The sequence below is a fragment of the Oncorhynchus tshawytscha genome, linkage group LG13, assembly GCF_018296145.1.
Source record: "Oncorhynchus tshawytscha isolate Ot180627B linkage group LG13, Otsh_v2.0, whole genome shotgun sequence".
Classification (NCBI taxonomy): domain Eukaryota; kingdom Metazoa; phylum Chordata; class Actinopteri; order Salmoniformes; family Salmonidae; genus Oncorhynchus; species Oncorhynchus tshawytscha.
In genome coordinates this window covers 10,369,750-10,397,215 of record NC_056441.1, presented here as the reverse complement: position 1 = coordinate 10,397,215, position 27,466 = coordinate 10,369,750, and the positions used below count along the sequence as shown (strand labels likewise).

Sequence of the window (27,466 nt, the reverse complement as noted above, 5' to 3'; positions counted from 1 at the left end):
AACTGCTCTGGGCCCAGGCCACAATGCATTTAGTCAGAGTGTTTTTATGCACCAAGTTTGCACCTGTTATTTTCAGAAGACAAAAAGCAAAGCAGAATTTTGCAATGGAAAACACTTAGTAAATCTAGATAAAAGACATTGTTGACAGGTCTGTTTTAGTTTGAAGGACTTTCATTGCATTGCGTGCATTTAAATGCAAGGCTTAGAGCAATGAACCAAGAGCAATGGAAAGCAGAATCAGAAAATCTATATCCTTTAGGCTGTAATTCGCAATTACATAACACAAAACTCAATGATATTCATTGGTAAGAATGTGTTAACAAGGAAGAAGTTTCAAAGCATGATTTCCTCAATATTGTATTTAAGGTATTGTACTTTTAAAAAGCACAATAACCAGGTGACTTTACAATCTAAATTGGAGGCTGGAGTTCACTAGCTACCAATCTAATCAGAGGACATTTTCCCAGTGACATAATGTATTTGAGTATCAGCCCAATTGACAGTTTCTTTGCTCATGATATAGGCTACTGGCCAACTTTATTTAAACTATCCAATCAATAACAAAGCAACAGCTTATTTCAGTTCAACTATAATTGAACTACTACAGCAATGGAAGTCTTTGGCTAAACCAGTTACATAATATTTTCAACTTGTTCTATTTTCTTTCAGGTCGGGATACTGCAGACGTCCTCCATCCTGAAAAAGCATTGATATTTTGGCACAAAGCCCACTAATCATTTGACAATATAAATTATACATTTTGATTGGGAGGAAATGGGACTGATTTTGAACAGGCCTATTGCTTATATGAAGCGGTACTTTGTTGTTTTTTTACTAAACACTACATCATACATTGATTTGTATATTCGCAATTGTATACTCATTTTACTTGATAAAATAAAGTACTAATATTCTTGAATTACTAATGAGATGATATTTTAACATAATTAGTTTACCAAGATATAAAATTATAAATCCAAACAGCAAGAAAATTGGCTTTGAACACTAACCCCATACTGGACCAGAAGTAGTAGGCCTGTTGTCACGGTGACCCTGTGTGTGTGGCATTTAAATGAATAGGCAAGGATCAGTTGGAAATTCCATCTAGAGATACATCAACACAATAACGTTGCATGAAGAATATTTGCTGAAAATAGTATTTATTGACTTGAAATTGGAGAGAAACAGTTGACGCTTTAGATTGAAGAAGTGCCTGTACACAGAAAATACTACTTAACAAAAATACATTGCTTTTGCAGTTAACAGTTTTTCCATCCTTGGGTATAGTGTCATTATACTACTAAGAAATAACAAAAAAAAGTGCCTTTTTCTCTCAAAACAGTGGACAAAAAGAACAATTCAACCAACTCCGCTACTCTGCTGCTCCATCCTCGGGTGCTGGTTCATACTGCAGAAGCTGTAAAACAAGGTAGAGAAAAGTCTGGTATTTGCAACGTACCGGGATTAGATATTTTTGGGGTATTTAGGAGTGGTTTCCCCGGATACAGATTAAGCCTAGTTCTGGGCTAAAAAACAAACAAACAAGATCAATGGAGAATCTAAACTTAATCTGGGTCCAGGAAACAAAGCCTTGAATTTAGGAAAAAAATGTCAATTCTCTCTGACCCTGTTTCTGAGGTCTTTGTTTTCCTCCATGAGCAGATCCCACTTCTGCTGTAGCTCAGTTAGCTCCAGACGAAGGGCCTCCGTGTCTCCTGGCTCAGCACCAGCCACACCAAGGTGATGCTTTAGAAAGCTGGGGTTAGGTGAAGGCTAGTCTAAACTTGTTGTTGTTGTTGATAGCTACCGTGAACAAGAAGTGATTGAGATGGGGAGACAGAGGAGAGCCGCTGGTGCATAGAATGGAAAGTGGTGTAAATCAGGGTTTGAACCCATATCACCAGAGCACCACCACTCCGGCCAGCCACTGTACACCATAAACTCTCTTTAACAAAGGCCCAGTGCAGTCAAAAATGTGATTTCCCTGTGTTTTATATATTTCCACACTATGAGGTTGGCATAATGCTGTGAAATTAGAATAATGATAATGCCCTTTTAGTGAAAGAGCTGTTTGAAAAAGGCCACCTGAGATTTCAGCCTGTTTTGGTGGGGAGGAGTTTTGGCCTGCCTGGTGACATCACCAGGCGGTAAATTAGTTAGACCAATAAGAAAAAGAGCCTTTAAAAAAAGACGTCTAAAATTGTCATTGTTCATGTGACGAGGCTACTGTAACGTACACAAAGTCTATGCTTGATTATTTTTGCACCGGGGGGGCACTATTCATCAGATTTCAGGCAAGGTATTCTCTCTGCCCAACGCTATGAGTGACTAGCTGAATCAGCAAGCAACATCTGCACCAACGGGATCAGTTGAGACGGTGGTCATGGTTGTCATCATATTGGAATATTAATCAAACCAAGACAAAAGGATACTCCAAAGCATTATTAGGTTTATCTGGCTCCTCGTACAGGGCGACCAACACTGCAAACAGCAATACAATTGTTATGGATATTGGTTGTGATATGTGAGTCAAAAGTTTTGTTATAGATCAGGGGTGTCAAACAGGTTTTGCCCTGGGTTTTTTGGTGTATTTTTGTCATGGGCGATAGGTAGCCTTGCGGTTAAAGGGAAAACATTTTTAATGTCTACTTCATTGTCTTTTTTTAAAACTACAAAACACAGAACTACGCCATTTTCACTTATGTTAATGTTGAGGTGGTGCTGGAGATTATGAATGAGAAATATGTTTTTCAATTACGTCAACTAATTTGTGGACAATTAGTATTGCCTACTAATGATTGGTCCAAAAAATAATAATAATAATAAAAAATAAAAAAAATCACCCGATACACACCGATGATGTCATTGTAAACACTTATCTACCATTTCACATATGTTGATGTTGGGGTGGTGCTGGAGTACCTATGGCGATGAACATTTTTTAAGTTTCCCTTTAAGAGCATTTCGGCCAGTAACCAAATGGCCACTGGTTCGAATCTCTGAACCGACTAGGTGACAAATCTGGCGATGTGCCCTGGAGCAAGGCACTTAACCCTAATTGCTCCTGTAAGTTGATCTGGATAAGATGTTATGCTAAATGACTCAAATGTAAATCTAAAATGTTATAGTGTATTGAGTTTTTTTGTAACACAAATTCACGTGCGGGCCCATATTGGACACCCATGACTATGTTTGACACCCCTGCTATAGACTATGCAAGTGGTTAGGATTTGGAATCAAAATGATGAACATTTATTCACAAAATCAAAGTATAACGCATGAGAAACTTTAGACTTCATGCATATTAAAAAGAAACGTTGCCAGTAATGTTCTTCAATTTCTGAAAGAGGCCTACCATTGGTGAGACTGTCAAGAACTCCAGCTTTTTCTAGATACCTTCGAAATTGTTCTCTCTTCGACTCGGAAGCCTGTGAAATCAACAATGATGAGAAGAATCAAAAGACTAACAAAACATTTTTTAGCATAGGCTATTTAAAGCTGTAGCTAGATAACTCTACTTCAGTTTCTTGAAAGTTTCCAGGCAGGTAAGCAGAATACAAAAATATATATATATGCCTGATTGACCATAAACTTTGAAAACAAATAGGTTTAACTAGCACAACCACACAGCTGATTCCAATAAAGGAGAGCTACCCTAGATACAAAGTAATCAATGAATGTAGCTAACTTAGTTTACAAAGTAACACGTGAAAACATAGGACATGAAAGAAATATCTTCAAACCACTGTTCATTGAAGAACAGTTTCGTATACTTACTCTGTAATGGGCCATTATTGCGAACAGATATGTAGCGTTAGGATGATTAAAGGTTTGTAAACTAGCTAGCTAATCAACGCAACAGCCGACAAGACCCAGAGCCCGACTGCAAACAAAGCAATTTCTCCCACAGTGGTGCGGTTGCTACAACGACAACAAAACAATTATCTGAACTGTGAATTATGGAATAAAATGTCAATGATTGATGATGTTCTAATATGAAGATGGACTTTTCTATACTCTGTCGGTTACTTCACTATTTGCTATTCAATAAATGAAACTGAAACTGAGCTACTTGTGTAAAAGGCAAAAACCCCCTAGCTATATATTTGGCGCCATCTCATGGCCATGTAGTGAAACAGCGTTTGCCTGGAGCACCAATGAGATTGAGGGAGCGGGGAAAATACAGTTCATGGCGGAAATGAGACGAAACAGACAAATTGACGCTCGTGACAGCCAAAGTTTTTTTTTTAAAGTCCTAAATCGAAAAAATGTATGAAAACAAAAATGTGCTTTTAGGTCTTAATTTAATTTTAGACATAATGTTAGTAGTGTGATTAGGGTTAGTGCTAAACAGCGCACTTGCACTTGATATACGATTTTAGGCTATGAATGAGAAAGTGAATTTGTCATTTCCAAACGTTTAACTCAGTCTTATGCTGCTTTGCGATCTATTAACAGCAAGGTTTGCATTAAATAGGCTCAATATTATTATTTTTTATGATGCATTTGTCGATGTTCAATTCATTCGCACATAACGTATTAACAAAAGCAATCACAGCGAAAGTTGATACATGTAGGCCCTTCATATATAAACTATGAGCAGCACTTTTAAATTTATCGAATCAGTTCATGTTTTTTTGCTCAAACTGCGAGCAACACTTGTCAAAGTCAGACACATTTCTGTCAAAACACAGGGATGTCGATTAGCACAGGACTAGTATTATCAGAGGATTTTGGAGTTAACAAAAAAACATTAGGTTATTCTGTCTGGAATATAATCATAATAGTTGTCCTGAGTAGCGCCCTATATCGGGTGGGCAATTCCAGTCCTCGAAGTCTTGATTGGTGTCACAGTTTTTCAACCCAGCCTCAGACAACACACCTGACTCTAATAATCACCTAATCATGATCTTCAGTTTAGAATGCAATTTGATTAATCAGCTGTGTTTGTTAGGGATGGAGAAACAGTGTGACACCAATCAGGCCCTCAGGGACTGGAGTTGTCCACCCCTGCCCTATATAGTGAACTACTTTTGACCAGGCCCTGGTCCAGTCAAAAAAGTAACAAAGACAAACCGCTCTAAACAGAGGAGAGTCACCTATTTTGAATGACATAAAAATCTGAAACTGTAGGCTGTATAGCCTTCTCAATGTTTGCCATGGGTAGTGCAACATCTAACTGTCCTAATAGTCTCACTTGAGCATCAATGACACGATCAAAGCCCCCGTACCCCTGAAGATCATCTCATAGTCCACTTGACCAGGAAAATCCCAGATTTGGAAATTGACGAAAGAGCTACTGGAGATGTCAACATTGTAGATTTTGTTGGTGCTCTCCAAGAACAGGGTCTCGTTTGGCGACATCTTGTGGAATACAACCTGGATAGTGGAGCACAATAGACAAAGCAAATTTATGCTTGATCCGAAAATGTGGTCGGAGGCTTCGTGTAGCGGGTGTGACGCAATTGCGAATCTGCCAGAGACACGCAGTGGCCAAATCAAGCTCTGTATATCATGGCCTTTTACATTCTGTGGAGGGCACGGTATATAGCTCCGCATTTACATGATTGGTTGACGGTAGGTGGGGGCGGTAAATCCTGCAAGGCTATACCAGCTGTGTATCTGCGAGGTGTTGACTAGAGAGCAAATGCCAATCAATATCCGAGTTGGGTACGTTCGCTATATAACGCAACATTCTTTACGACAAAACCATCAGAAGAGTTGAAATAGAAATGGAAATCCATTTCACTTTTATTTTTTTTGCATATTTTATCATATTTGCATGAAAATCTGTCATTAATTCGATGGAAACCTAGATAAAAAAATAAGTTTCCATCCACAGTTTTTATGCGAGTAAAGACATACCATATAAAAAATGACAGCGATGACAGTGATGGAAACAGGAAGTTAGATACAATTTTACAAATGCCAACAGATCATTTTTTTTCAGTGAACATGGTGGGATCTTTTTGTGTCGGTAAGATTAATTATGCCAGTGGAAATGCCTTTATGCGCAAATATTGATATAATAATCATAATATTGAAGTAAATCTACCCCCACAGCCTACCTGTACTGTATCTTGGCTAGAGAACACGTGCCAAGACCAAAGTGGGCACATTTGCTTTTTAACACAACAGTTTTTGTGACGAAACTATTAATAGAGTTGAAAATGCGATGGAAACAAATTGAACTTTAGATTATTATTATATTAGTATGTGAAAACTTAAGTGAAAAGGTACATTTTGTGTGCACTATGTCATCACTCACATATTTTTATCTTACAGCAAGTCAATTTGGTGGGAACACACCACTGGTGGGAAAATGTCAATATTTTCTTAATGCAGATTTTAGAATATTCACATGAAAATCTGTCACCAATCAGATGGAAACCTAGCTAGTGTTACTCTACCCGTGACTTTGTCTCAACATTGGTGACCTTACTCTATGTACAGTTGAAGTCGGAAGTTTACTTACACCTTAGCCAAATACATCTAAACTCAGTTTTTCACAATTCCTGACATTTAATCTTAGTAAAAATTCCCTGTCTTGGGTCAGTTAGGATCACCACTTTATTTTAAGAATGTGAAATGTCAGAATAATAGTAGAGAGAATGATTTATAACAGCTTTTATTTCTTTCATCACATTCCCAGTGGGTCAGAAGATTACATACACTCAATTAGTATTTGGTAGCATTGCCTTTAAATTGTTTAACTTGGGTCAAACATTTCAGGTAGCCTTCCACAAGCTTCCCACAATAAGTTGGGTGAATTTTGGCCCATTCCTCCTGGCAGAGCTGGTGTAACTGAGTCAAGTTTGTTGGCCTCCTTGCTCACACACTCTTTTTCAGTTCTGCCCACAAATTTTCTATGGGATTGAGGTCAGGGCTTTGTGATGGCCACTCCAATACCTTGACTTTGTTGTCCTTAAGCCATTTTACTACAAATTTGGAAGTATGCTTGGGGTCATTGTCCATTTGGAAGACCCATTTGCAACCAAGCTTTAACTTACTGACTGATGTCTTGAGATGTTGCTTCAATATATCCACATAATTTTCTTTCCTCATGATGCCATCTATTTTGTGAAGTGCACCAGTCCCTCCAGCAGCAAAGCACCCACAACAGGATACTGCCACCCGTGTGCTTCACGGTTGGGATGGTGTTCTTTTTTTTCATCAGACCAGAAGACATTTCTCCAAAAAGTACGATATTTGTCCCCATGTGCAGTTGTAAACCATAGTCTGGCTTTTTTATTGCGGTTTTGGAGCAGTGGCTTCTTCCTTGCTGAGCGGCCTTTCAGGTTATGTCGATATAGGACTCGTTTTACTGTGGATGTAGATAGTTTTGTACCCGTTTCCTCCAGCATTTTCACAAGGTCCTTTGCTGGTGTTCTGGGACTGATTTGCACTTTTTGCACCAAAGTACCTTCATCTCTAGGAGACAGAAAGCATCTCCTTCCTGAGTGGTATGACGGCTGCGTGATCCCATGGTGTTTATACTTGCGTAGTATTGTTTGCACAGATGGACGTGGTACCTTCAGGTGTTTGGAAATTGCTCCCAAGGATGAACCAGACTTGTGGAGGTCTACAATTTTGTTTCTGAGGTCTTGGCTAATTTCTTTTGATTTTTCTATGATGTCAAGCAAAGAGGCACTGAGTTTGAAGGTAGGCATTGAAATACATCCACAGGTGCACCTCCAATTGACTCACATGATGTCAATTAGCCTATCAGAAGCTTCTGAAGCCATGACATTATATTCTGGAATTTTACAAGCTGTTTAAAGACACAGTCAACTTAGTGTATGTAAACTTCTGACCCACTGGAATTGTGATACAGTGAATTATAAGTGAAATAATCTATCTGTAAACAATTGTTGGAAAAATGACTTGTGTCATGCACAAATTAGATGTCCTAACCGACTTTCCAAAACTATAGTTTCTTAAAAATAAATTTGTGGAGTGGTTGAAAAACTAGTTTTAATGACTCCAACCTAAGTGTATGTAAACTTCCGACTTTGACTGTATATGTATGTGTAACCGATGTGAAATGGCTAGCTAGTTAGCGGTGGTACATGCTAATAGCGTTTCAATCGTTGACGTCACTCGTTCTTAGACCTTGAAGTAGTGGTTCCCCTTGCTCTACAAGGGGAACCACGCGGCTTTTGTGGAGCGATGGGTAACGATGCTTCGTGGGTGTCAGTTGTCTTTGTGTGCAGAGGGTCCCTGGTTCAAGCTCGGGTAGGGGCGAGGGGACGGACGAAAGTTATACTGTTACATATGGGACTCCCGAGTGGCACAGCAGTCTAAGGCACTGCATCTCAGTGCTTGAGGCGTCACTACAGACACCCTGGTTCGACTCCAGGCTGTATCACAACCGGCTGTGATTGGAAGTCCAATAGGGCGGGGTGTAGGCCGTCATTGTAAATAAGAATGTGTTCTTAACTGTCTTGTCTGGTTAAATGTTAGATTTCAAAAAGCTTATGTTTAAGATGTTCAAATTGAATGAGCCATGCGTTGTTGTCCCTCAGGTAGATCTTCTGATGTTGGGAATGATTAGGTCATCAGGTGGTTGATATCAACCATAGAGGATGTTTCATTATTCCATTGCATAATGTGACCCCCCCCATTATTTAAATAATTGAAGCATTATAGAACCCCCTGAGGCATATCCACAAGCTTTTTAACAGTACAGGGTAAACTATCAAGATAACTAGGTTGAAATATGTATGTGACACAAAGCCTCGTTAATACTCCACATGTGCTCTTACATTTTGTCATGCCTAATGAGTAGTGGCAGGATGGAGCCACAACATATTGAACGTAAATCTCTAATCAACCCCAGACCTGCAGTTTGGAGTGGTGGAAAATGGGAGGTAAATTTTTTTTTTTTTTGGGGGGGGTGATATCTTGCTTGCTAGAGTTTCTCAGGGACCAGCAGTTTCTTGTGACCGCAGAAAATGTAATCTGGTGAGTAAATCGGTAAGGAACCCTAATTGAGTCTGAATGAATGACAACACAAAGTTTTTCACCTTTATTTAACCAGGTAAGCTTGTTGAGAACAAGTTCTCATTTGCAATTGCGACCTGGCCAAGATAAAGCATAGCAGTTCGACACATACAACAACACAGAGTTACACATGGAATGAACAAAACATAGTCAATAATGATACAGTAGAAAAAAAGAAAACAAAGTCTATATAAAGTGAGTGCAAATTAGGTCAAATAAGGGAGTTACGGCAATAAATAGGCCATGGAATGGTAGATGTGCAAGTAGAGATACTGTGGTGCAAAAGGAGCAAAATAAATAAATACAGTATGGGGATGAGGTAGATAGATGGGCTGTATACAGATGGGCTATGAACCGGTGCAGTGATCTGTGAGCTGCTCTGACAGCTGGTCTTAAAGCTAGTGAGGGAGATGGGAATCTCCAGTTTCAGTGATTTTTGCAGTTCGTTCCAGTAGGTGGCAGCAGAGAACTGGAAGGAAAGGCGACCAAAGGAGGAATTGGCTTTGGGGGTGACCAGTGAGATATACCTGCTGGAGCGCGTGCTACGAGTGGGTGCTGCTATGGTGACCAGCGAGCCGAGATATGGTGGGGCTTTACCTAGCAGAGACTTGTAGATAACCTGTAGCCAGTGGGTTTGGCGACGAATATGAAGCGAGGGCCAGCCAACGAGAGCATATAGGTCGCAGTGGTGAGTAGTGTATGGGGCTTTGGTGGCAAAACGGATGGCACTGTGATAGACTACATCCAGTTTGCTGAGTAGAGTGTTGGAGGCTATATTATAGATGACATCGCCGAAGTCAAGGATCGGTAGGATGGTCAGTTTTACGAGGGTATGTTTGGCAGCATGAGTGAAGGAAGCTTTGTTGCGAAAAGTGAAGCCGATTCTAGATTTCAGTTTTGATTGGAGATGCTTAATGTGAGTCTGGAAGGAGAGTTTACAATCTAGCCAGACACCTAGGTATTTGTAGTTATCCACGTATTCTAAGTCAGAGCCGTCCAGAGTAGTGATGCTGGATGGGCGGGCAGGTGCGGGCAGCGATCGATTGAAAATTATGCATTTAGTTTTATTTGCGTTTAAGAGCAGTTGGAGGCCACGGAAGGAGAGTTGTATGGCATTGAAGCTCGTCTGGAGGTTAGTTAACACAGTGTCCAAAGAAGGAAGAATACAGAATGGTGTCGTCTGTGTAGAGGTGGATCAGAGAATCACCAGCAGCAAGAGTGACATCATTGAAAGTAAAGCCTTATGGTAGTTCACTGCTTCAGTTTTTACCCAATCAGCTTCATATCAATTAATATTAGTGCGACATACAGCCTGGTCCTAGATCTGTTTGTGCTCTTGGCAACCCCATTGGTCGTGGTCAAGCAAAACATGACATGTCAATTGAGAGTTGACACGATAGTAAAGACTGGCACTCATTCACTCAGGCTAACATAAAGCAGGGACGAAGAGATGAGTGGTCTGTGATCCAGAAGTAGCCTATACAGGAGCCTATGGAGTTCTGTTCGTGTTTGACTTTTTCACATTCAAGTCAAAAGCAGCTTCTACAGTGACAACATTGACATGTTGGCTAAAGAAACACGTTTCAAGTTAACGAAAAGCTCAGTAAAGTTTTGTTTGTCTGTGCAATTTGCATTTACTTATGGAAGCCCGATTTGACTATAGGATATACATAAGGTTATCCTTGAAAGTTGAGGAGGGCCTGATGCAAAGAGCACATTGGATTCAGATGATATGTTTAGGCAATCTGTATCTCATAATAATGACTTACTATCTCATAATAATGACTTACTGTCTCATAACTATTACTTACTGTCTCATAATAATGACTTACTGTCTTATAAGTATTACTTACTGTCTCATAATAATGACTTACTGTCTCATAATAATGACTTACTGTCTCATAATAATGACTTACTGTCTCATAATGATGACTTACTGTCTCATAATGATGACTTACTGTCTCATAATGATGACTTACTGTCTCATAATAATGACTTACTGTCTCATAATGATGACTTACTGTCTCATAATAATGACTTACTGTCTCATAATGATGACTTACTGTCTCATAATAATGACTTACTGTCTGGTAATGATGAGTTACTGTCTCATAATGATGACTTACTGTCTCATAATGATGACTTACTGTCTCATAATAATGACTTACTGTCTGGTAATGATGAGTTACTGTCTCATAATAATGACTTACTGTCTCATAATAATGACTTACTGTCTCATAATAATGACTTACTGTCTGGTAATGATGAGTTACTGTCTCATAATGATGACTTACTGTCTCATAATGATGACTTACTGTCTGGTAATGATGACTTACTGTCTCATAATAATGACTTACTGTCTGGTAATGATGACTTACTGTCTGGTAATGATGACTTACTGTCTCATAATAATGACTTACTGTCTCATAATGATGACTTACTGTCTGGTAATGATGACTTACTGTCTCATAATAATGACTTACTGTCTCATAATGATGACTTACTGTCTCATAATAATGACTTACTGTCTGGTAATGATGACTTACTGTCTCATAATAATGACTTACTGTCTCATAATAATGACTTACTGTCTCATAATAATGACTTACTGTCTGGTAATGATGAGTTACTGTCTCATAATGATGACTTACTGTCTCATAATGATGACTTACTGTCTCATAATAATGACTTACTGTCTCATAATAATGACTTACTGTCTCATAATAATGACTTACTGTCTCATAATGATGACTTACTGTCTCATAATGATGACTTACTGTCTCATAATAATGACTTACTGTCTGGTAATGATGAGTTACTGTCTCATAATGATGACTTACTGTCTCATAATGATGACTTACTGTCTCATAATAATGACTTACTGTCTGGTAATGATGAGTTACTGTCTCATAATAATGACTTACTGTCTCATAATAATGACTTACTGTCTCATAATAATGACTTACTGTCTGGTAATGATGAGTTACTGTCTCATAATGATGACTTACTGTCTCATAATGATGACTTACTGTCTGGTAATGATGACTTACTGTCTCATAATAATGACTTACTGTCTGGTAATGATGACTTACTGTCTGGTAATGATGACTTACTGTCTCATAATAATGACTTACTGTCTCATAATGATGACTTACTGTCTGGTAATGATGACTTACTGTCTCATAATAATGACTTACTGTCTCATAATGATGACTTACTGTCTCATAATAATGACTTACTGTCTGGTAATGATGACTTACTGTCTCATAATAATGACTTACTGTCTCATAATAATGACTTACTGTCTCATAATAATGACTTACTGTCTGGTAATGATGAGTTACTGTCTCATAATAATGACTTACTGTCTCATAATGATGACTTACTGTCTCATAATGATGACTTACTGTCTCATAATGATGACTTACTGTCTCATAATAATGACTTACTGTCTCATAATGATGACTTACTGTCTCATAATAATGACTTACTGTCTCATAATGATGACTTACTGTCTCATTTAAAAAAAACAATTTTTTAGGAACAACAAATCAATACATAAAGCACATGAGGGAACACAAGCATACATAGATTACAAACAATAAATCGAGCTAGGGGCGGGGCAAGGGGCGGGGCTAGGGGTTACAATATCACATTACAATTACACAAGGACCTTAATTAAGGGACATGCATATACTTACAATTCTAACAGCTTTTTTTGTTAGTAGAGCATTTAACCGTCTTAAAATACAGTTCAATTTCTTTTTGTAGGGTACGAAAATGTGTGTGACTTACTGTCTCATAATAATGACTTACTGTCTCATAGTGATGAGTTTCCTGGTACCTATGCTTCAGCAGTAGAGCGAGGAGGGACACTTTTTGGGCGGGATTTTACGGCTTTGATTGATGCTGCTGCGCACGGGGAGGTAGCAGGCTCATTATGCATTTCATAGTAGTTGAAGTAGAGGAGGGTGCGCTACTTCTTCGGAGGAGTGTGATCTTGACTGGCCATCATTTGGAGTCAATTCAGCTGCCGGAGAAAAACTGCAAGCCACAGATTGGTGACTGAAACCAAGGGACTACATTTCGCAAAGTTCTCTGACACGCAAAGAGCTGGTGGTAAGATATTTGGCATTTGGGAACGTGTTAATAACGAATAATAACACACTTAGTCGATATTATCAGTATTTGATTTAAAACGTGAATTGCCTTATTTCGTTTTAATTTTACTAGACTAAATGTCAACTTTCAGGCAAAGATAGCGCCTAGATAATGCAGTGTCAGTCATGTGAATCGATTCACTGTTCATCCGTTGATATTTATCAGATAACATATTTGGTATATGTTAACTACTTTCATAAATTGGGAAAGGTAACCTGTGTCTTTTTATCAAGAGAACAGATATTCCCGTGGCTTTGTAGGGCAAGAAATCTTGAAGAAAGAAGTTTACATTGCCAAAGCTAGTAAAATGGATAAACAAAAGTGAAAAACAGTTTCTCTCTCTCTTACAAATTCTCTCTCTCTCTCTCTCTCTCTCTCTCTCTCTCTCTCTCTCTCTCTCTCTCTCTCTCTCTCTCTCTCTCTCTCTCTCTCTCTCTCTCTCTCTCTCTCTCTCTCTCTCTCTCTCTCTCTCTCTCTCTATTTAGTCGTCATGCTCTCTCAATTCAATTCGAAGAGCTTTATTGGCATGGGAAACCTATTTCACTTGCCAAAGCAAGTGGAATAGATAATAAACAAAAGTGAAATAAGCAATAAAAAATTAACAGTAAACATTACACTCACAAAAGTTCAAAAAGAATAAAGACATTTCAAGTGTCACATTATGTCTATATACAGTGTTGTAACGATGTGCAAATAGTTCAAGTACAAAAGAGAAAATAAATATGGATTGTATTTACAAGTGTTAGTTATTCACTGGTTGTCCTTTTCTTGTGGCAACAGGTCACAAACCTCTCTCCATTTTATTTTTTCTCTCTCAGCCAACAAATGGTTAAATGTCCTCTTTATCTCTCTTTAAACTTTATTTCCTGGATAGACAGTGTCCTGACTAGTACAGGTGTCACGACTTCCGCCGAAGTCGGCTCCTCTCCTTGATCAGACGGCGTTCGGCGGTCGACGTCACCGGTCTTCTAGCCATCGCCGCTCCACTTTTCATTGTTCCATTTGTTTTGTCTTGTTTCCCCGCACACCTGGTTTACATTCCCTAATCACACAACATATATATTCCCTCTGTTCCCCCCCATGTCTTTGTGTGGAATAGTTTTGTTACGTGTTTTGTGTGACGCGCCAGGCTGGTTTTTCCCCAAGTATGTTTAAATGTTAAACATTTGCATCATTGTGACTGTCGCGCTTTTCATTTTGCCATTTGGCTGGAGGTTTTTTGACGCAGTTGCGTCCGTCTGTTGTTGCTTCTGCAAAATAAAGTGTCTGATCACCACTCTCTACTCTCCTGCACCTGACTTCTACACCAGTAGAGCACAACTCTCTGCTCTCCTGCACCTGACTTCTACACCAGTAGAGCACAACTCTCTGCTCTCCTGCACCTGACTTCTATACCAGTAGATCACAACTCTCTGCTCTCCTGCACCTGACTTCTACACCAGTAGATCACAACTCTCTGCTCTCCTGCACCTGACTTCTACACCAGTAGAGCACAACTCTCTGCTCTCCTGCACCTGACTTCTATACCAGTAGATCACAACTCTCTGCTCTCCTGCAACTGACTTCTACACCAGTAGAGCACAACTCTCTGCTCTCCTGCACCTGACTTCTATACCAGTAGATCACAACTCTCTGCTCTCCTGCACCTGACTTCTATACCAGTAGATCACAACTCTCTGCTCTCCTGCACCTGACTTCTATACCAGTAGATCACAACTCTCTGCTCTCCTGCACCTGACTTCTATACCAGTAGATCACAACTCTCTGCTCTCCTGCACCTGACTTCTATACCAGTAGATCACAACTCTCTGCTCTCCTGCACCTGACTTCTACACCAGTAGAGCACAACTCTCTGCTCTCCTGCACCTGACTTCTACACCAGTAGAGCACAACTCTCTGCTCTCCTGCACCTGACTTCTACACCAGTAGAGCACAACTCTCTGCTCTCCTGCACCTGACTTCTATACCAGTAGATCACAACTCTCTGCTCTCCTGCACCTGACTTCTACACCAGTAGAGCACAACTCTCTGCTCTCCTGCACCTGACTTCTACACCAGTAGAGCACAACTCTCTGCTCTCCTGCACCTGACTTCTATACCAGTAGCGCACAACCTGACAATAGGGGAGTCCTTGTCCTGTTGCACATATTCCTAGGGCTCTAAACTGGATAGATTGGATAGACCGAGATCATCAACTTGATTTGAGAGAGCTCGATTGACCGTGTCCTGACTAGTATAGGGGAGTCATTGTCTAATAGGAAGAATACAATAGTTTTGTTTTCTACTGTTTTACTTTTGTGTGATTTGCCGGCCTTATCAGCATCACTGTTAAAGCAGTTCTGTACAGGATGCCTATGTAGCCATCTAACCTAACCAATATCCTCGCCTTAATTTGATCCACTTTTGTCCAACTGTACATGTATTGGTTTGATTATTTAAACAATTGGCTTTTTGTGAGGAGTCTTTCCATGTGAGTAACCAGCAGAAAGGTGGCGGCAGACAGAAAGAACTCACTCATTATTTGTAGGAAAAGAGGAATTTGCCATTTTTAGAACAGAGGGGTGATGGTAGAAAATGCATTTTGTTAGCTTTTTTGTAATCCTAACATTGCAGCCACATGATTCTGCCCCATTCTGACCACAGTGGCACTCCCCTGACATTCTTCTCATTGGGGAAGGTTGGCTTTGTGTACAATCATTGAAGCTGTGCCAGACGGTTAGCAGGACTTCTAGAGATGGAGTCTTTCCCAGAAACTGCCTGAGAGGGTACACTCTTAGAAAAAATGGCTGACCCCATAGGATAACTTTTTTTAGTTCTAGGGAGAACCCTTTTGTGTTCCAGGTAGAACCCTTTTTCCCCCCCCCTGGAACCAATAATGGTTCTTCAAATGGTTCTCCTATGGGTACACCCAAAGAACCCTTTTAGGTTCTAGATAGCACCTTTTTTTCTAAGAGTGTTTACATCTCAAATGGCACTCGATTCCCTATATAGTGCACTACTTTTGACAAAAGCCCTATGGGGAAGTAGTGCACTATATAAGGAATAGGGTGCAATTTGGGATGCACATTGATACTGGCTCAGGCCATGAGCAGGGGCCATTGACCGACAGGTTGTGAATCATTCACTATCATTATACTGTCACTTCTGTTTCCATTTCCTACTTGCCTGGATAGTTATATAGTGTCAACTCCTTGCCTGGCTAGTTATATAGTGTCAACTCCTTGCCTGGCTAGTTATATAGTGTCAACTCCTTGCCTGGCTAGTTATATAGTGTCAACTCCTTGCCTGGCTAGTTATATAGTGTCAACTCCTTGCCTGGCTAGTTATATAGTGTCAACTCCTTGCCTGGCTAGTTATATATTGCCTGGCTAGTTATATAGTGTCAACTCCTTGCCTGGCTAGTTATATAGTGTCAACTCCTTGCCTGGCTATTGGTGTAGATGAGGCTGGGCCTAGTCATGCTAGAGATGGTGGGGTAGATGAGGCTGGGTCTAGTCATGTTATGGATGGTGGTGTAGCTGAGGCTGGGTCTAATCATGCTATGGATGGTGGTGTAGATGAGGCTGGGTCTAGTCATGCTATGGATGGTGGTGTAGATGAGGTCGGGCCTAGTCATGCTAGAGATGGTGGTGTAGATGAGGCTGGGCCTAGTCATGCTAGAGATGGTGGTGTAGATGAGGCTGGGTCTAGTCATGCTAGAGATGGTGGTGTAGATGAGGCTGGGTCTAGTCATGCTAGAGATGGTGGTGTAGATGAGGCTGGGTCTAGTCATGCTAGAGATGGTGGTGTAGATGAGGCTGGGTCTAGTCATGCTAGAGATGGTGGTGTAGATGAGGCTGGGTCTAGTCATGCTAGAGATGGTGGTGTAGATGAGGCTGGGTCTAGTCATGCTATGGATGGTGGTGTAGATGAGGCTGGGCCTAGTCAGGTAATGCTAGTGGATGAGGAGGGTATAGTGGGGAAGGGTAAGCGACTAGGGGTGTTGGAGGAGGGTGTCAAGCAGATGAGGAAAAAGGTGGAGAAGAAAGAAGGTGGGAGAGGAGAGGCCGGTGTTGTCAACGGCACTAAGGAACCTTTTCCTGGTGCTGGGGAGGAAGCCCCGCCTAGAGAGAAAGGGCATGTGGTCAGAATGGGAGGTGAAGATGAGGAGGAAGGTGAGTAAGAGGACGATGAGGAGACTTTCTTTTCAGACTCCTCCTCAATGGGTCCTGAGCTGACAGCCAGTCAGGCAGAGGGGTCAAAGTGCACGGTGAGAGAACTGTCAAGGTTACTGAATGAGACTAAAAGGAAAAAGGTTCATCTTTAAGCTTTTTTTGCGATCTGGGTAAGATCAGTACAACACACTATGAAAATCAAATCAAAACAAAGTTTATTTGTCATGTGTGCCGAATACGACAGGTGTAGACATTACAGTGAAATGCTTACTTAACAGCTCTAACCAACAGTGCAAAAAAGGGATTAGGTGAACAATAGGGAAGTAAAGAAATAAAAACAACAGTAAAAAATACAGTGAAAAATAACAGTAGCGAGGCTTCATACAGGCACTGGTTAGTCAGGCTGATTGAGGTAATATGTACATGTAGATATGGTTAAAGTGACTATGCATATATGATAAACAGAGAGTAGCAGTAGTGTAAAAGAGGGGTTGGCTGGTGGTGGGTGGCGTGACAGTGCAGATAGCTCGGTTAGCCAATGTGCGGGGGCACTGGTTGGTCGGGCCAATTTAGGTAGTATGTACATGAATGTATAGTTAAAGTGACTATGCATATATGATAAACAGATAGTAGCAGCTGCGTAAAAGAGAGGTTGGGGGGTGGCACACAATGCAAATAGTCCGGGTAGCAATTTGATTACCTGTTCAGGAGTCTTATGGCTTGGGGGTAAAAAGTGTTGACAAGCCTTTTTGTCCTAGACTTGGCACCCCGGTACAGCTTGCCATGCGGTAGTAGAAAGAACAGTCTATGACTGGGGTGGCTGGGGTCTTTGACAATTTTTTGGGCCTTCCTCTGACACCGCCTGGTGTAGAGGTCCTGGATGACAGGCGATGCAGTGATGCACTGGGCCATACGCACTACCCTCTGTAGTGCCTTGCGGTCGGAGGCCGAGCAATTGCCTAACCAGGCAGTGATGCAACCATGCTCTCGATGTTGCAGCTGTAGAACCTTTTGAGGATCTGAGGACCCATGCCAAATCTTTTTATTTTCTTGAGGGGGAATATGCTTTATCGTGCCCTCTTCACGACTGTCTTGGTGTTTGGACCATTCTAGTTTGTTGTTGATGTGGACACCAAGGAACTTGAAGCTCTCAACCTGCTCCACTACAGCCCCGTCGATGAGAATGGGGGCGTGCTCGGTCCTCCTTTTCCAGTAGTCCACAATCATCTCCTTAGTCTTGGTTACGTTGAGGGATAGGTTGTTATTCTGGCACCACCCGGCCTCTCTGACCTCCTCCCTATAGGCTGTCTCGTCGTTGTCGGTGATCAAGCCTACCACTGTTGTGTCGTCTGCAAACTTAATGACGGTGTTGGAGTCGTGCCTGGCCGTGCAGTCATGGGTGAACAGGGAGTACAGGAGGGGACTGAGCACGCACCCCTGAGGGGCTCCAGTGTTGAGGATCAGCTTGGCAGATGTGTTGCTACCTACCCTCACCACCTGGGCGCAGCCCGTCAGGAAGTCCAGGATCCAGTTGCAGAGGGAGGTGTTTAGTCCCAGGATCTTTAGCTTAGTGATGAGTTGAGGGTACTATGGTGTGGAACGCTGAGCTGTAGTCAATGAATAGCATTCTCACATAGGTGTTCCTTTTGTCCAGGTGGGAAAGGGTAGTGTGGAGTGCAATAGAGATTGCATCATCTGTGGATCTGTTTGGGCGGTATCACTGTGGGGACGACGTCCTCGATACACTTATGATAAAGCCAGTGACTGATGTGTTGTACTCTTCAATGCCATTGGAAGAATCCCGGAGCATGTTCCAGTCTGTGATACCAAAACAGTCCTGTGGTTTAGCATCTGCTTCACCTGACCACTTTTTTATAGACCGAGTCACTAGTGCTTCCTGCTTTAATTTTTGCTTGTAAGCAGGAATCAGGAGGATAGAATTGTGGTCGGATTTACCAAATGGAGGGCGAGGGAGAGCTTTGTAAAAATGAGGGGCATGGTGTCCTTGTCATGCTCTAATCTGTTTCACATGTCCTTGTGCTTGTCTCCTTCATTGGTTTGGAAAGACAGAGCGGTGAAGCCAAGGTTATACATTGTCTACGGCTGTTTGATGGGCGGGTGACCTCTGTGGTGGGGGAGATGCGGGAGCGGACTGTGGAGTTTTATACTGAGTTGTATAGGGCAGAAATGTGTGATCCTTTCTGTGCTCAGGTCTTGTTCGCAGAACTCCCTAAGCTCTCTCTGGCACAGAGGGATGAAATGGACATTCCCCTGTTGTCCCATGAACTGGCAGAGGCCGTAACCCAGATGTCAGAGCTGTGAAGCCAAGGTTATGCAGTCGATGGACTCCCAGTGGAGTTTTATGAAAAATTCTGGGGAATAATTGGACTGGACTTATTTTGCATGTTGCGTGAGTGCGTCCGGGTAAGAGAGTTGCCAATGAGCTGCCGTCCGGCGGCTCTGACTCTTCTGCCCAAAAAAGGGGCCTTCTGTGAACTTAAGAACTGCAGGCCTGTGGCATTACTCTGTGCTGACTACAAGATATTTGCCAAGGTCCTCGCTAACTGAAGTCCCGTCTGGACTCTATAGTGCGCAAGAACCAGACATATTGTGTACCGGGATGCTCAATCACTGACAACTTGTTCTTAGTCAGGGACATGTTGGACTTGTCGAGACTGCTGTACCATACTGATGTTGGCTGGAAGGAACCTGCATGCGCGCTGCTGAGGAGAGCTGGCGGATTAGGGTTGGACCGAGGCCCTAGCAGCTATTAAGGCCCAAATGAGAAGGGGCTGTGGAGCCTGGGCTGTGGGTGTGGGAGGAGCCTATCTTCCATCCTTTTGAGATTGTTTCAGTCCCTGCAGAAGCGACTAATGGCAGCAGCGGGTTTACTAAGGCTGGACAACATGCGGCTGTCGGGGAGGAAGGGTGGAAAACCCTGGAAGTCCTGGCACAACAAACAGGACTAACATCTAAGGGGACCTCCAGTGGAGGGTTCTACATGAAGCCCTGGCCACTAACAGGACTAACATCTAAGGGGACCTCCAGTGGAGGGTTCTACATGAAGCCACTAACAGCTGGTTGGCACGGAATGACTCGGGAGTCAGACAGGGGTGTCCTTTCTGTGTCATGAGTGAAACTGTGCATCATGTGTCCCTCCCCCGTTTCTCTTTCTCTCTCTCTCCCCCGTTTCTCTCCCTCTCCCCAGTTTCTCTTTCTCTCTCTCTCCCCCGTTTCTCTTTCTCTCCCCCATTTCTCTCTCTCCCCGTTTCTCTTTCTCTCTCTCCCCATTTCTCTCTCTCACTCTCGTTCTCTCCCCAGTCTCTCTCTCCCCAGTCTCTTTCTCACTCTCTCTCTCCCCAGTCTCTCTCTCCCCAGTCTCTCTTTCTCTCTCTCTCCCCAGTCTCTTTTTCTCTCTCTCTCCCCCATTTCTCTCTCTCTCCCCAGTCTCTCTTTCTCACTCTCTCGCTCTCCCCAGTCTCTCTCTCTCTCTCTCTCTCTCTCTCTCTCCCCCCAGTCTCTCTTTCTCTCTCTCTCCCCAGTGTCTCTTTCTCTCTCTCTCTAGTCTCTCTTTCTCTCTCTCCCCCATTTCTCTCTCTCCCCAGTCTCTCTTTCTCTCTCACTCCCCCATTTCGCTCTCTCTCCCCAGTCTCTCTTTCTCTCTCTCCCCAGTCTCTCTTTCCCTCTCTCTCCCCAGTCTCTCTTTCCCTCTCTCTCCCCAGTCTCTCTTTCTCTCTCTCCCCAGTCTCTCTTTCTCTCTCTCTCCCCCATTTCTCTCTCTCTCCCCTGTTTCTCTCTCTCACTCTCGTTCTCTCCCCAGTCTCTCTCTCTCCAGTCTCTCTCTTATATTGATTTGTCCTCCACTCCATCTTATAGTTCCTCATACTCCCTCCCTCAAAGCTTGTTGAGTTTCTGGGTTGTGTTGACAGACATTTGTCTCAACAATCCTAAACTGCTTACACATGGAGATGTTACACAAAAAAAATCTAAAATCAATCAGCCATGAAACAGAGGCAACAGGCCATAGGGGTGCCTGGGGCTCTGGGAAAATAAACACAGTTGAGAACATTAACACTCGGGGTCTGGGGTTGGATGGATGGATGCTCCACTGGCTACCAGCAGCTATCTGTTTGGAAAATGTGTTTACATTTTACAAGCATATTTGTTTTGGAATATGACTGACTGCTGATTGTGCAGATCAAGACAACTTTTGTTTATTTCTTCTTTGGTCAAATTTCCACAGAAAAATAATCTAAATGAAACAGCCTGTTGCCACAAGTAACATTGCTCGAGAAGAGGATTCCAGAGATTCCATGGCTATCTATGACTACATGAAGAATATACAAGATTTATACAGTATAGATGTATAAAGTATAGATGTATACAGTATAGATGTATAGATGTATAAAGTTTTGATTTATACAGTATAGATGTATACAGTATAGATGTGTACAGTATAGATGTGTACAGTATAGATGTGTACAGTATAGATGTGTACAGTATAGATTTATACAGTATAGATTTATACAGTATTGATTTATACAGTACTGATTTATACAGTAGATTTATACATGCTATATTCCTAATTTCAATAGATTTTTCTTCAGAATTTCTTCTAACTTTATGCTCTTTTTTGTTAGCTTGACTAGACCGACTTCAGCACCAGTTCATGCTCAGGCTTTCAGCGCAAAGAAGGCCTTGGCACAGTGATATCTCTATTTGTTATCTGGTTTGGCCCTTTGTTTTGGTATGCACCAGAGGTGGTGTAGGAGGGACGTGGTTCTAAGAGTTCTTTCAGTTGCAGCTTGCATTGTTCTCTGCAGGGTAAAAACGGTCAGCTGGAAGCCCAAGCTAAACACAGCCAAGCACGTAGCCTCTCATTAATTTAGCTTTTAATGTTCCCCAATGGGCAGGTGAAAGATCACAGACTCAGGGTTTCTGTTTTAATGTCAGCAAGGGATATTTTGATTACTACCCTACGAGCAGGTGGAGACATTAATCAGTCCGTGCTTGTAAGTAAATTCAGATAAGAATGAAGATGTCTTCATGTGCTACACCATCATCATCCTCATCCTCATCATCATCACCCAGTGTGTGTTTCCCAGTGCAATGCAGTCTTTTTTTCAACACATTGCTTGAAGTGACCTCAGAAGGACGTTGGTCTAGGAATGTTGGGCTTGGTTGACATTCAAGAACTCGGTGTCTCAAAACATCCCATTTGGGAATGTTGAAACAGACAGAAATTGCATATCGATTTGATGAGAGCTTTCCCCTCAAAGACAACAAATGCGAATGCCAGTAGTGTTCATTTTGGTTTGTGTGCACGCAGGCAGCTAACAGCCCTTTGTGATCCGTCAGGATATCAGCCACTTCACATTGGGGGTGCCGGTACCCAGATAAAAGAGAGGAGCAGTCATACTCTTTATACTCTTTATCCTAGGGCTCAGGTCCTCCGAGAGAGAGAGAAAGAGAGAATTAGAGAACGCACACTTAGATTCACACAGGACACCGAATAGGACAGGAGAGGTACTCCAGATATAACAAACTGACCCTAGCCCCCCGACACATTAACTACTGCAGCATAAATACTGGAGGCTGAGACAGGAGGGGTCAGGAGACACTGTGGCCCCATCCAAGGACACCCCCAGACAGGGCCAAACAGGAAGGATATAACCCCACCCACTTTGCCAAAGCACAGCCCCCACACCATTAGAGGGATATCTTCAACCACCAACTTACCATCCTGAGACAAGGCTGAGTATAGCCCACAAAGATCTCTGCCATGGCACAACCCAAGGGGGGGCGCCAACCCAGACAGGATGACCGCATCAGTGAATCAACCCACTCAGGTGACGCACCCCTTCCAGGGACGGCATGAGAGAGCCCCAGTAAGCCAGTGACTCAGCCCCTGTAATAGGGTTAGAGGCAGAGAATCCCAGTGGGAAGAGGGGAACCGGCCAGGCAGAGACAGCAAGGGCGGTTCGTTGCTCCAGAGCCTTTCCGTTCACCTTCCCACTCCTGGGCCAGACTACACTCAATCATATGACCCACTGAAGAGATGAGTCTTCAGTAAGGACTTAAAGGTTGAGACCGAGTTTGCGTCTCTGACATGGGTAGGCAGACCGTTCCATAAAAATGGAGCTCTATAGGAGAAAGCCCAGTCACCTCTTTGTACTGGGATAAAGCAGAGAGAGGAGCAGTCACCTCTTTGTACTGGGATAAAGGAGAGAGGAGGAGTCACCTCTTTATACTGGGATAAAGGAGAGAGGAGCAGTCACCTCTTTATACTGGGATAAAGGAGAGGAGGGTGTAGTCATCTCTTTATACTTGATAAAGGAGGGAGGGGAGCAGTCACCTCTTTGTACTGGGATAAAGGAGAGAGTCGTCCCACCGATAGCCTAATCCATGAATACATTTTAAACTGAAGTAGGGTAACTATTAAATTACAGTTGACCCCTTGTCCGTTTACTACTGTTTCTTACTGTTTTCATATGGTCTAGGACCACTGCAGTTTTAGGGTGTTACTGTACCAGAGAGAGCCCCCTGCAGAACTAACTCATGGCAGAGAGAGCCCCCTGCAGAACTAACTCATGGCAGAGAGAGCCCCCTGCAGAACTAACTCAAGAGAGAACCCCCGCATAACTAACATGGCAGAGAGAGCCCCTGCAGAACTAACTCATGGCAGAGAGAGCCCCTGCAGAACTAACTCATGGCAGAGAGAACCTCCCGCATAACTAACTCATGGCAGAGAGAGAACCCTGCAGAACTAACTCATGGCAGAGAGAGAACCCAGCAGAACTAACTCATGGCAGAGAGAGCCCCCGCAGAACTAACTCATGGCAGAGAGAGCCCCCGCAGAACTAACTCATGGCAGAGAGAGCCCCCGCATAACTAACTCATGGCAGAGAGAGAACCCTGCAGAACTAACTCATGGCAGAGAGAGCCCCCCGCAAAACTAACTCAAGGCAGAGAGAGAACCTCCCGAACTAACTCAAGGCTCACACTTCCAACTGGCTCTGCACTCTGAATAAAATGTCAGATTAGAAAGAAAACAAGTTCAGATAGGCCTGGTCTGTCGTTGGGCCATGTGTGAGACAGGGCGAGGCGGCCTGGTCTGTCGCTGGGCCATGTGGAAGACGAAGAGAGAGAGAGAGTTTTGCTGTCTGGCTCACAGTACAAAGCCTTCAGAGTCAATGACTCCGATTAATCTTTTACCAGCCAGCGCAACCAATATATCACTGAAGAATACCCATGTGTCCTCCTGGCCAGTTATAACAGCAGTGTGCTAGGAGAGAAAAACAAGTCTCCCTCTGATGGCTTTTTGTTTGACTTAACGTCTCACTGGGGGCGCAACGCGGAGACACAGATACATTTTATGTGGTTGGAAGAAAGACACAGTTGGTTGGAAGAAAGACACGTGTAGAAGGATGTGTTCAACCCATCTGTGGCTGAAAACAATGATGCCAGCCAACATATTGTGTGTGTGTGTGTTACGAATCCCTTTTGGCCCGACAGTCTAGGGGGGATGGTAATGAGACCCGTAACATAACTCATGAAAATTATAATTGTGACAAAGTAAAAGTGTGAACGAAATAACCACGACAACTGAAATTATACCGTCAAACTCAGGGTTTATTGTAAAACACACGGTAATGGGGGGAGCAGGAAAAGGGGCTGAGCTGGACCCAAGGAAAGAAACAATAAGCATCCAAAACACCCCTAAGCTAGACTAGCCTAATTTAACAGCTAACTAACCAAAAATACAGTGGGTGGTCCGCCCAGTTCTAACTAGTGTTTTTAACAAAGTCTTCCTACGGGTAGTGTATGCCCATGGGCGACTTGTCTTGGTTTCCCCTTTTCCCACCAGCAATCAAACAAACACCATAACCAAAAACAATACTCACAGGAGATGACAAAGTGATTTGGAGGTGCTCAAACAAAAGAGAGGTTAAGACACAAAGAGAGAGTGAAACACCGAGATCTACATACATGGCATTTACAGAGAGATTGAGCTCCAGAGCAAACAACTGATGGGGTTTTTAAACCAAGGGAAAGGAACTGTGATAGGGTAGGAAATAGGAGGAGGTGTGTCTTCTGATTGATGATTGATTGTTGTCTGATTGGGGAGTGATGATGTTCACCTGTGAGGGGAGAAGGAGAGAAAAGAAACACACACAGGATACACACACAGGATACTTGTATCCGTAACACTTGTATCCGTAACACTTGTATCCGTAACACTTGTATCCGTAACACTTGTATCCGTAACACTTGTATCCGTAACAGTGTGTGTTGTTCAGTCAATTCTCTTTATTATTCTCCATATATCTTTGAGGCGTTCCCTCTATACCCAGGTCACGTCCATGTGTATTTCAACCCCCAGTCATAATGATGATGAACCACTGACGTGGCTCATTCAGGGTCAGTCATCTCCCCCACAGGAGACTCTTTGTAGTACAGTAGTTATTACTATAACAGAAGAGTCTGGACATTGTATAAATGAGCTGAAACTGAATTAAACAAAGCTATTGTCTGTGGGAGGGTAGACTCAATAGAGTTAGATCATCCAACAGAAAGGCCGTGGTTTGTATTTCGGACATATTCTTTTGTCTTTTCTTTTTTTTTGGTATGACTTTCGTAGATTTGAATGTCATAATGTCTGTGCTCGGTGACACAACAGCTGGAGTACAAAGAATGCATTTGCAGATGTCATCCCGGGGCCCTCAGAGAGCTGTAGAAGGAGGAACTATGTCCGGAAGAACGGCCATTGTATCAGTGTAGTGGTGATCCTAGGGATGTATGGACCAGAATATGGACCAGAATATAAACCTGAGAGACATTAGCTGGGGAAGTCAAGCTGATTTCCACTGCTCTGACAATAAACAGACATGAAACAGACATGAAACTGTGACGGAGTTGTGTCTGTTTCGTGTTCCGTCCATTTTGTCTTTGAACTTGCAAAGTCTCAACCCTCTTCAGGCTGATGCAGTCTTGCTCATGGGAAATGATATGACTGAATTTGACCATTTTCCAAATGCTCTGCTGCTATGACATTTTTGTAAAGGGGCTACTCAAGTTTGAGTTGCTTGATATTAAACTAAATAGACAAATAAGGTGGATAAAACAGGAGTTGTTCTTTCATCAGCTCTTCTTTCTTGTTTGCTTGTCATGGTGTTTTAACAGGGGCTCAGAATGTTAAATAAAGTCTGAGGCTGTTCATTTTAATGGCACGTAAATCCCACTCACTGCTGAGATGACTACTTCATGGACCAGATTCAAATAGCTTGTGGCATCCAGTACATTTACCTCAGTACCTGGAAAACAAAACATCAACTGTTGGATGGGATTCCTTTCATGGGCAATGGTTGACCCCCCCCCACACTCCATTCCATATCAAGACACCCCCTGTGTGCAAATGCATTTCTGAGAAATTAAGTCGGCTTCATTAGGAGCACCAGGTTCTGCATCTCAAATTACACCCTATTCCCTACATAGTGCACTACTTTAGACCACAGTCCTCTGGGCCCTGGTTCAAAATGGGTGGCACTATATAGGAAATAGGGTTTCCATTTGGAACGCATCCTATTCCTGGGTTCAGTCGCCACTTTGACATGGAGCCTGTAAGGCTGTGACGTCAGTTCTGTCTGATCGGCGGGGGCTGCTGAACTCTTCACCCCCAGGGCCGTCACTTCACTCCCACTTTAAAAAAAAACCCACCGTCTGTTTCTCAGCTGCACATCGCTGAACCCACAACCCTCCTCCTCCTCCTCCTCCTCGCTCCACACTTTTTGCCATTCTGAAAGCAGTTCAAGGGTATTCTTTGCCCCGAAAAGAGGGAAAATATTATAAACGAAACGGCTTCCAAGAGAAACATTTGTGTCTGCCTTTAGTCTCTGTCAATGCCATGTTCCTGACATTGTTTCCTTGAGCCGGTGATGCCTAAACTCTTGAGACCTTCTGGCAGTCGTGTAATTCCTGCGGTGAACTACTTTGAACTACTATAAAGGGAATGTGGTGCCATTTGTAATGTTGCCAATGTGGATCCTAATGGACCCTATCTGCCCTTCCTGTTCCATAGGAAAAGCTACAGATCCAACCCCTTCTCCGTTTCAGTTTCTACCTCATTTTGTGGGCAGTGTGCACATAGT

General features: G+C 42.6%; 2 protein-coding genes across 2 annotated transcripts in view; one reads left to right on the top strand and one right to left on the bottom strand.

The window, feature by feature from the left end:
* Positions 1 to 1,143: 1,143 nt before the first annotated feature.
* LOC112235982 (c-Myc-binding protein) lies at positions 1,144 to 4,100 on the bottom strand. Its single transcript, XM_024404547.2, has 5 exons — positions 3,778 to 4,100; positions 3,356 to 3,428; positions 2,433 to 2,481; positions 1,627 to 1,756; positions 1,144 to 1,417 (listed from the first exon to the last, which is right to left on the bottom strand). The coding sequence occupies exons 1-5, from the start codon at positions 3,790 to 3,792 to the stop codon at positions 1,373 to 1,375; spliced, it is 312 nt and encodes a 103-aa protein (XP_024260315.1). The 5' UTR covers positions 3,793 to 4,100; the 3' UTR covers positions 1,144 to 1,372.
* An 8,846-nt stretch (positions 4,101 to 12,946) lies between these two features.
* Positions 12,947 to 27,466, top strand: part of LOC112235981 (four and a half LIM domains protein 3) — a 35,895-nt gene continuing 21,375 nt past the window's right edge. The window contains exon 1 of the mRNA XM_024404545.2: positions 12,947 to 13,122. The gene's annotated coding sequence lies outside the window, so the exon portion shown is untranslated. The remainder of the gene's footprint in view (positions 13,123 to 27,466) is intronic.

Coding starts and splice junctions, on each gene's coding strand:
- LOC112235982 (XM_024404547.2), bottom strand. Junction 1,757..2,432: donor AAACCTAATAATGCTTTGGA/GTATCCTTTTGT, acceptor ACCTAACCCCAG/CTTTCTAAAGCATCACCTTG. Junction 1,418..1,626: donor ACAAAGACCTCAGAAACAGG/GTCAGAGAGAAT, acceptor CTTGTTTTACAG/CTTCTGCAGTATGAACCAGC.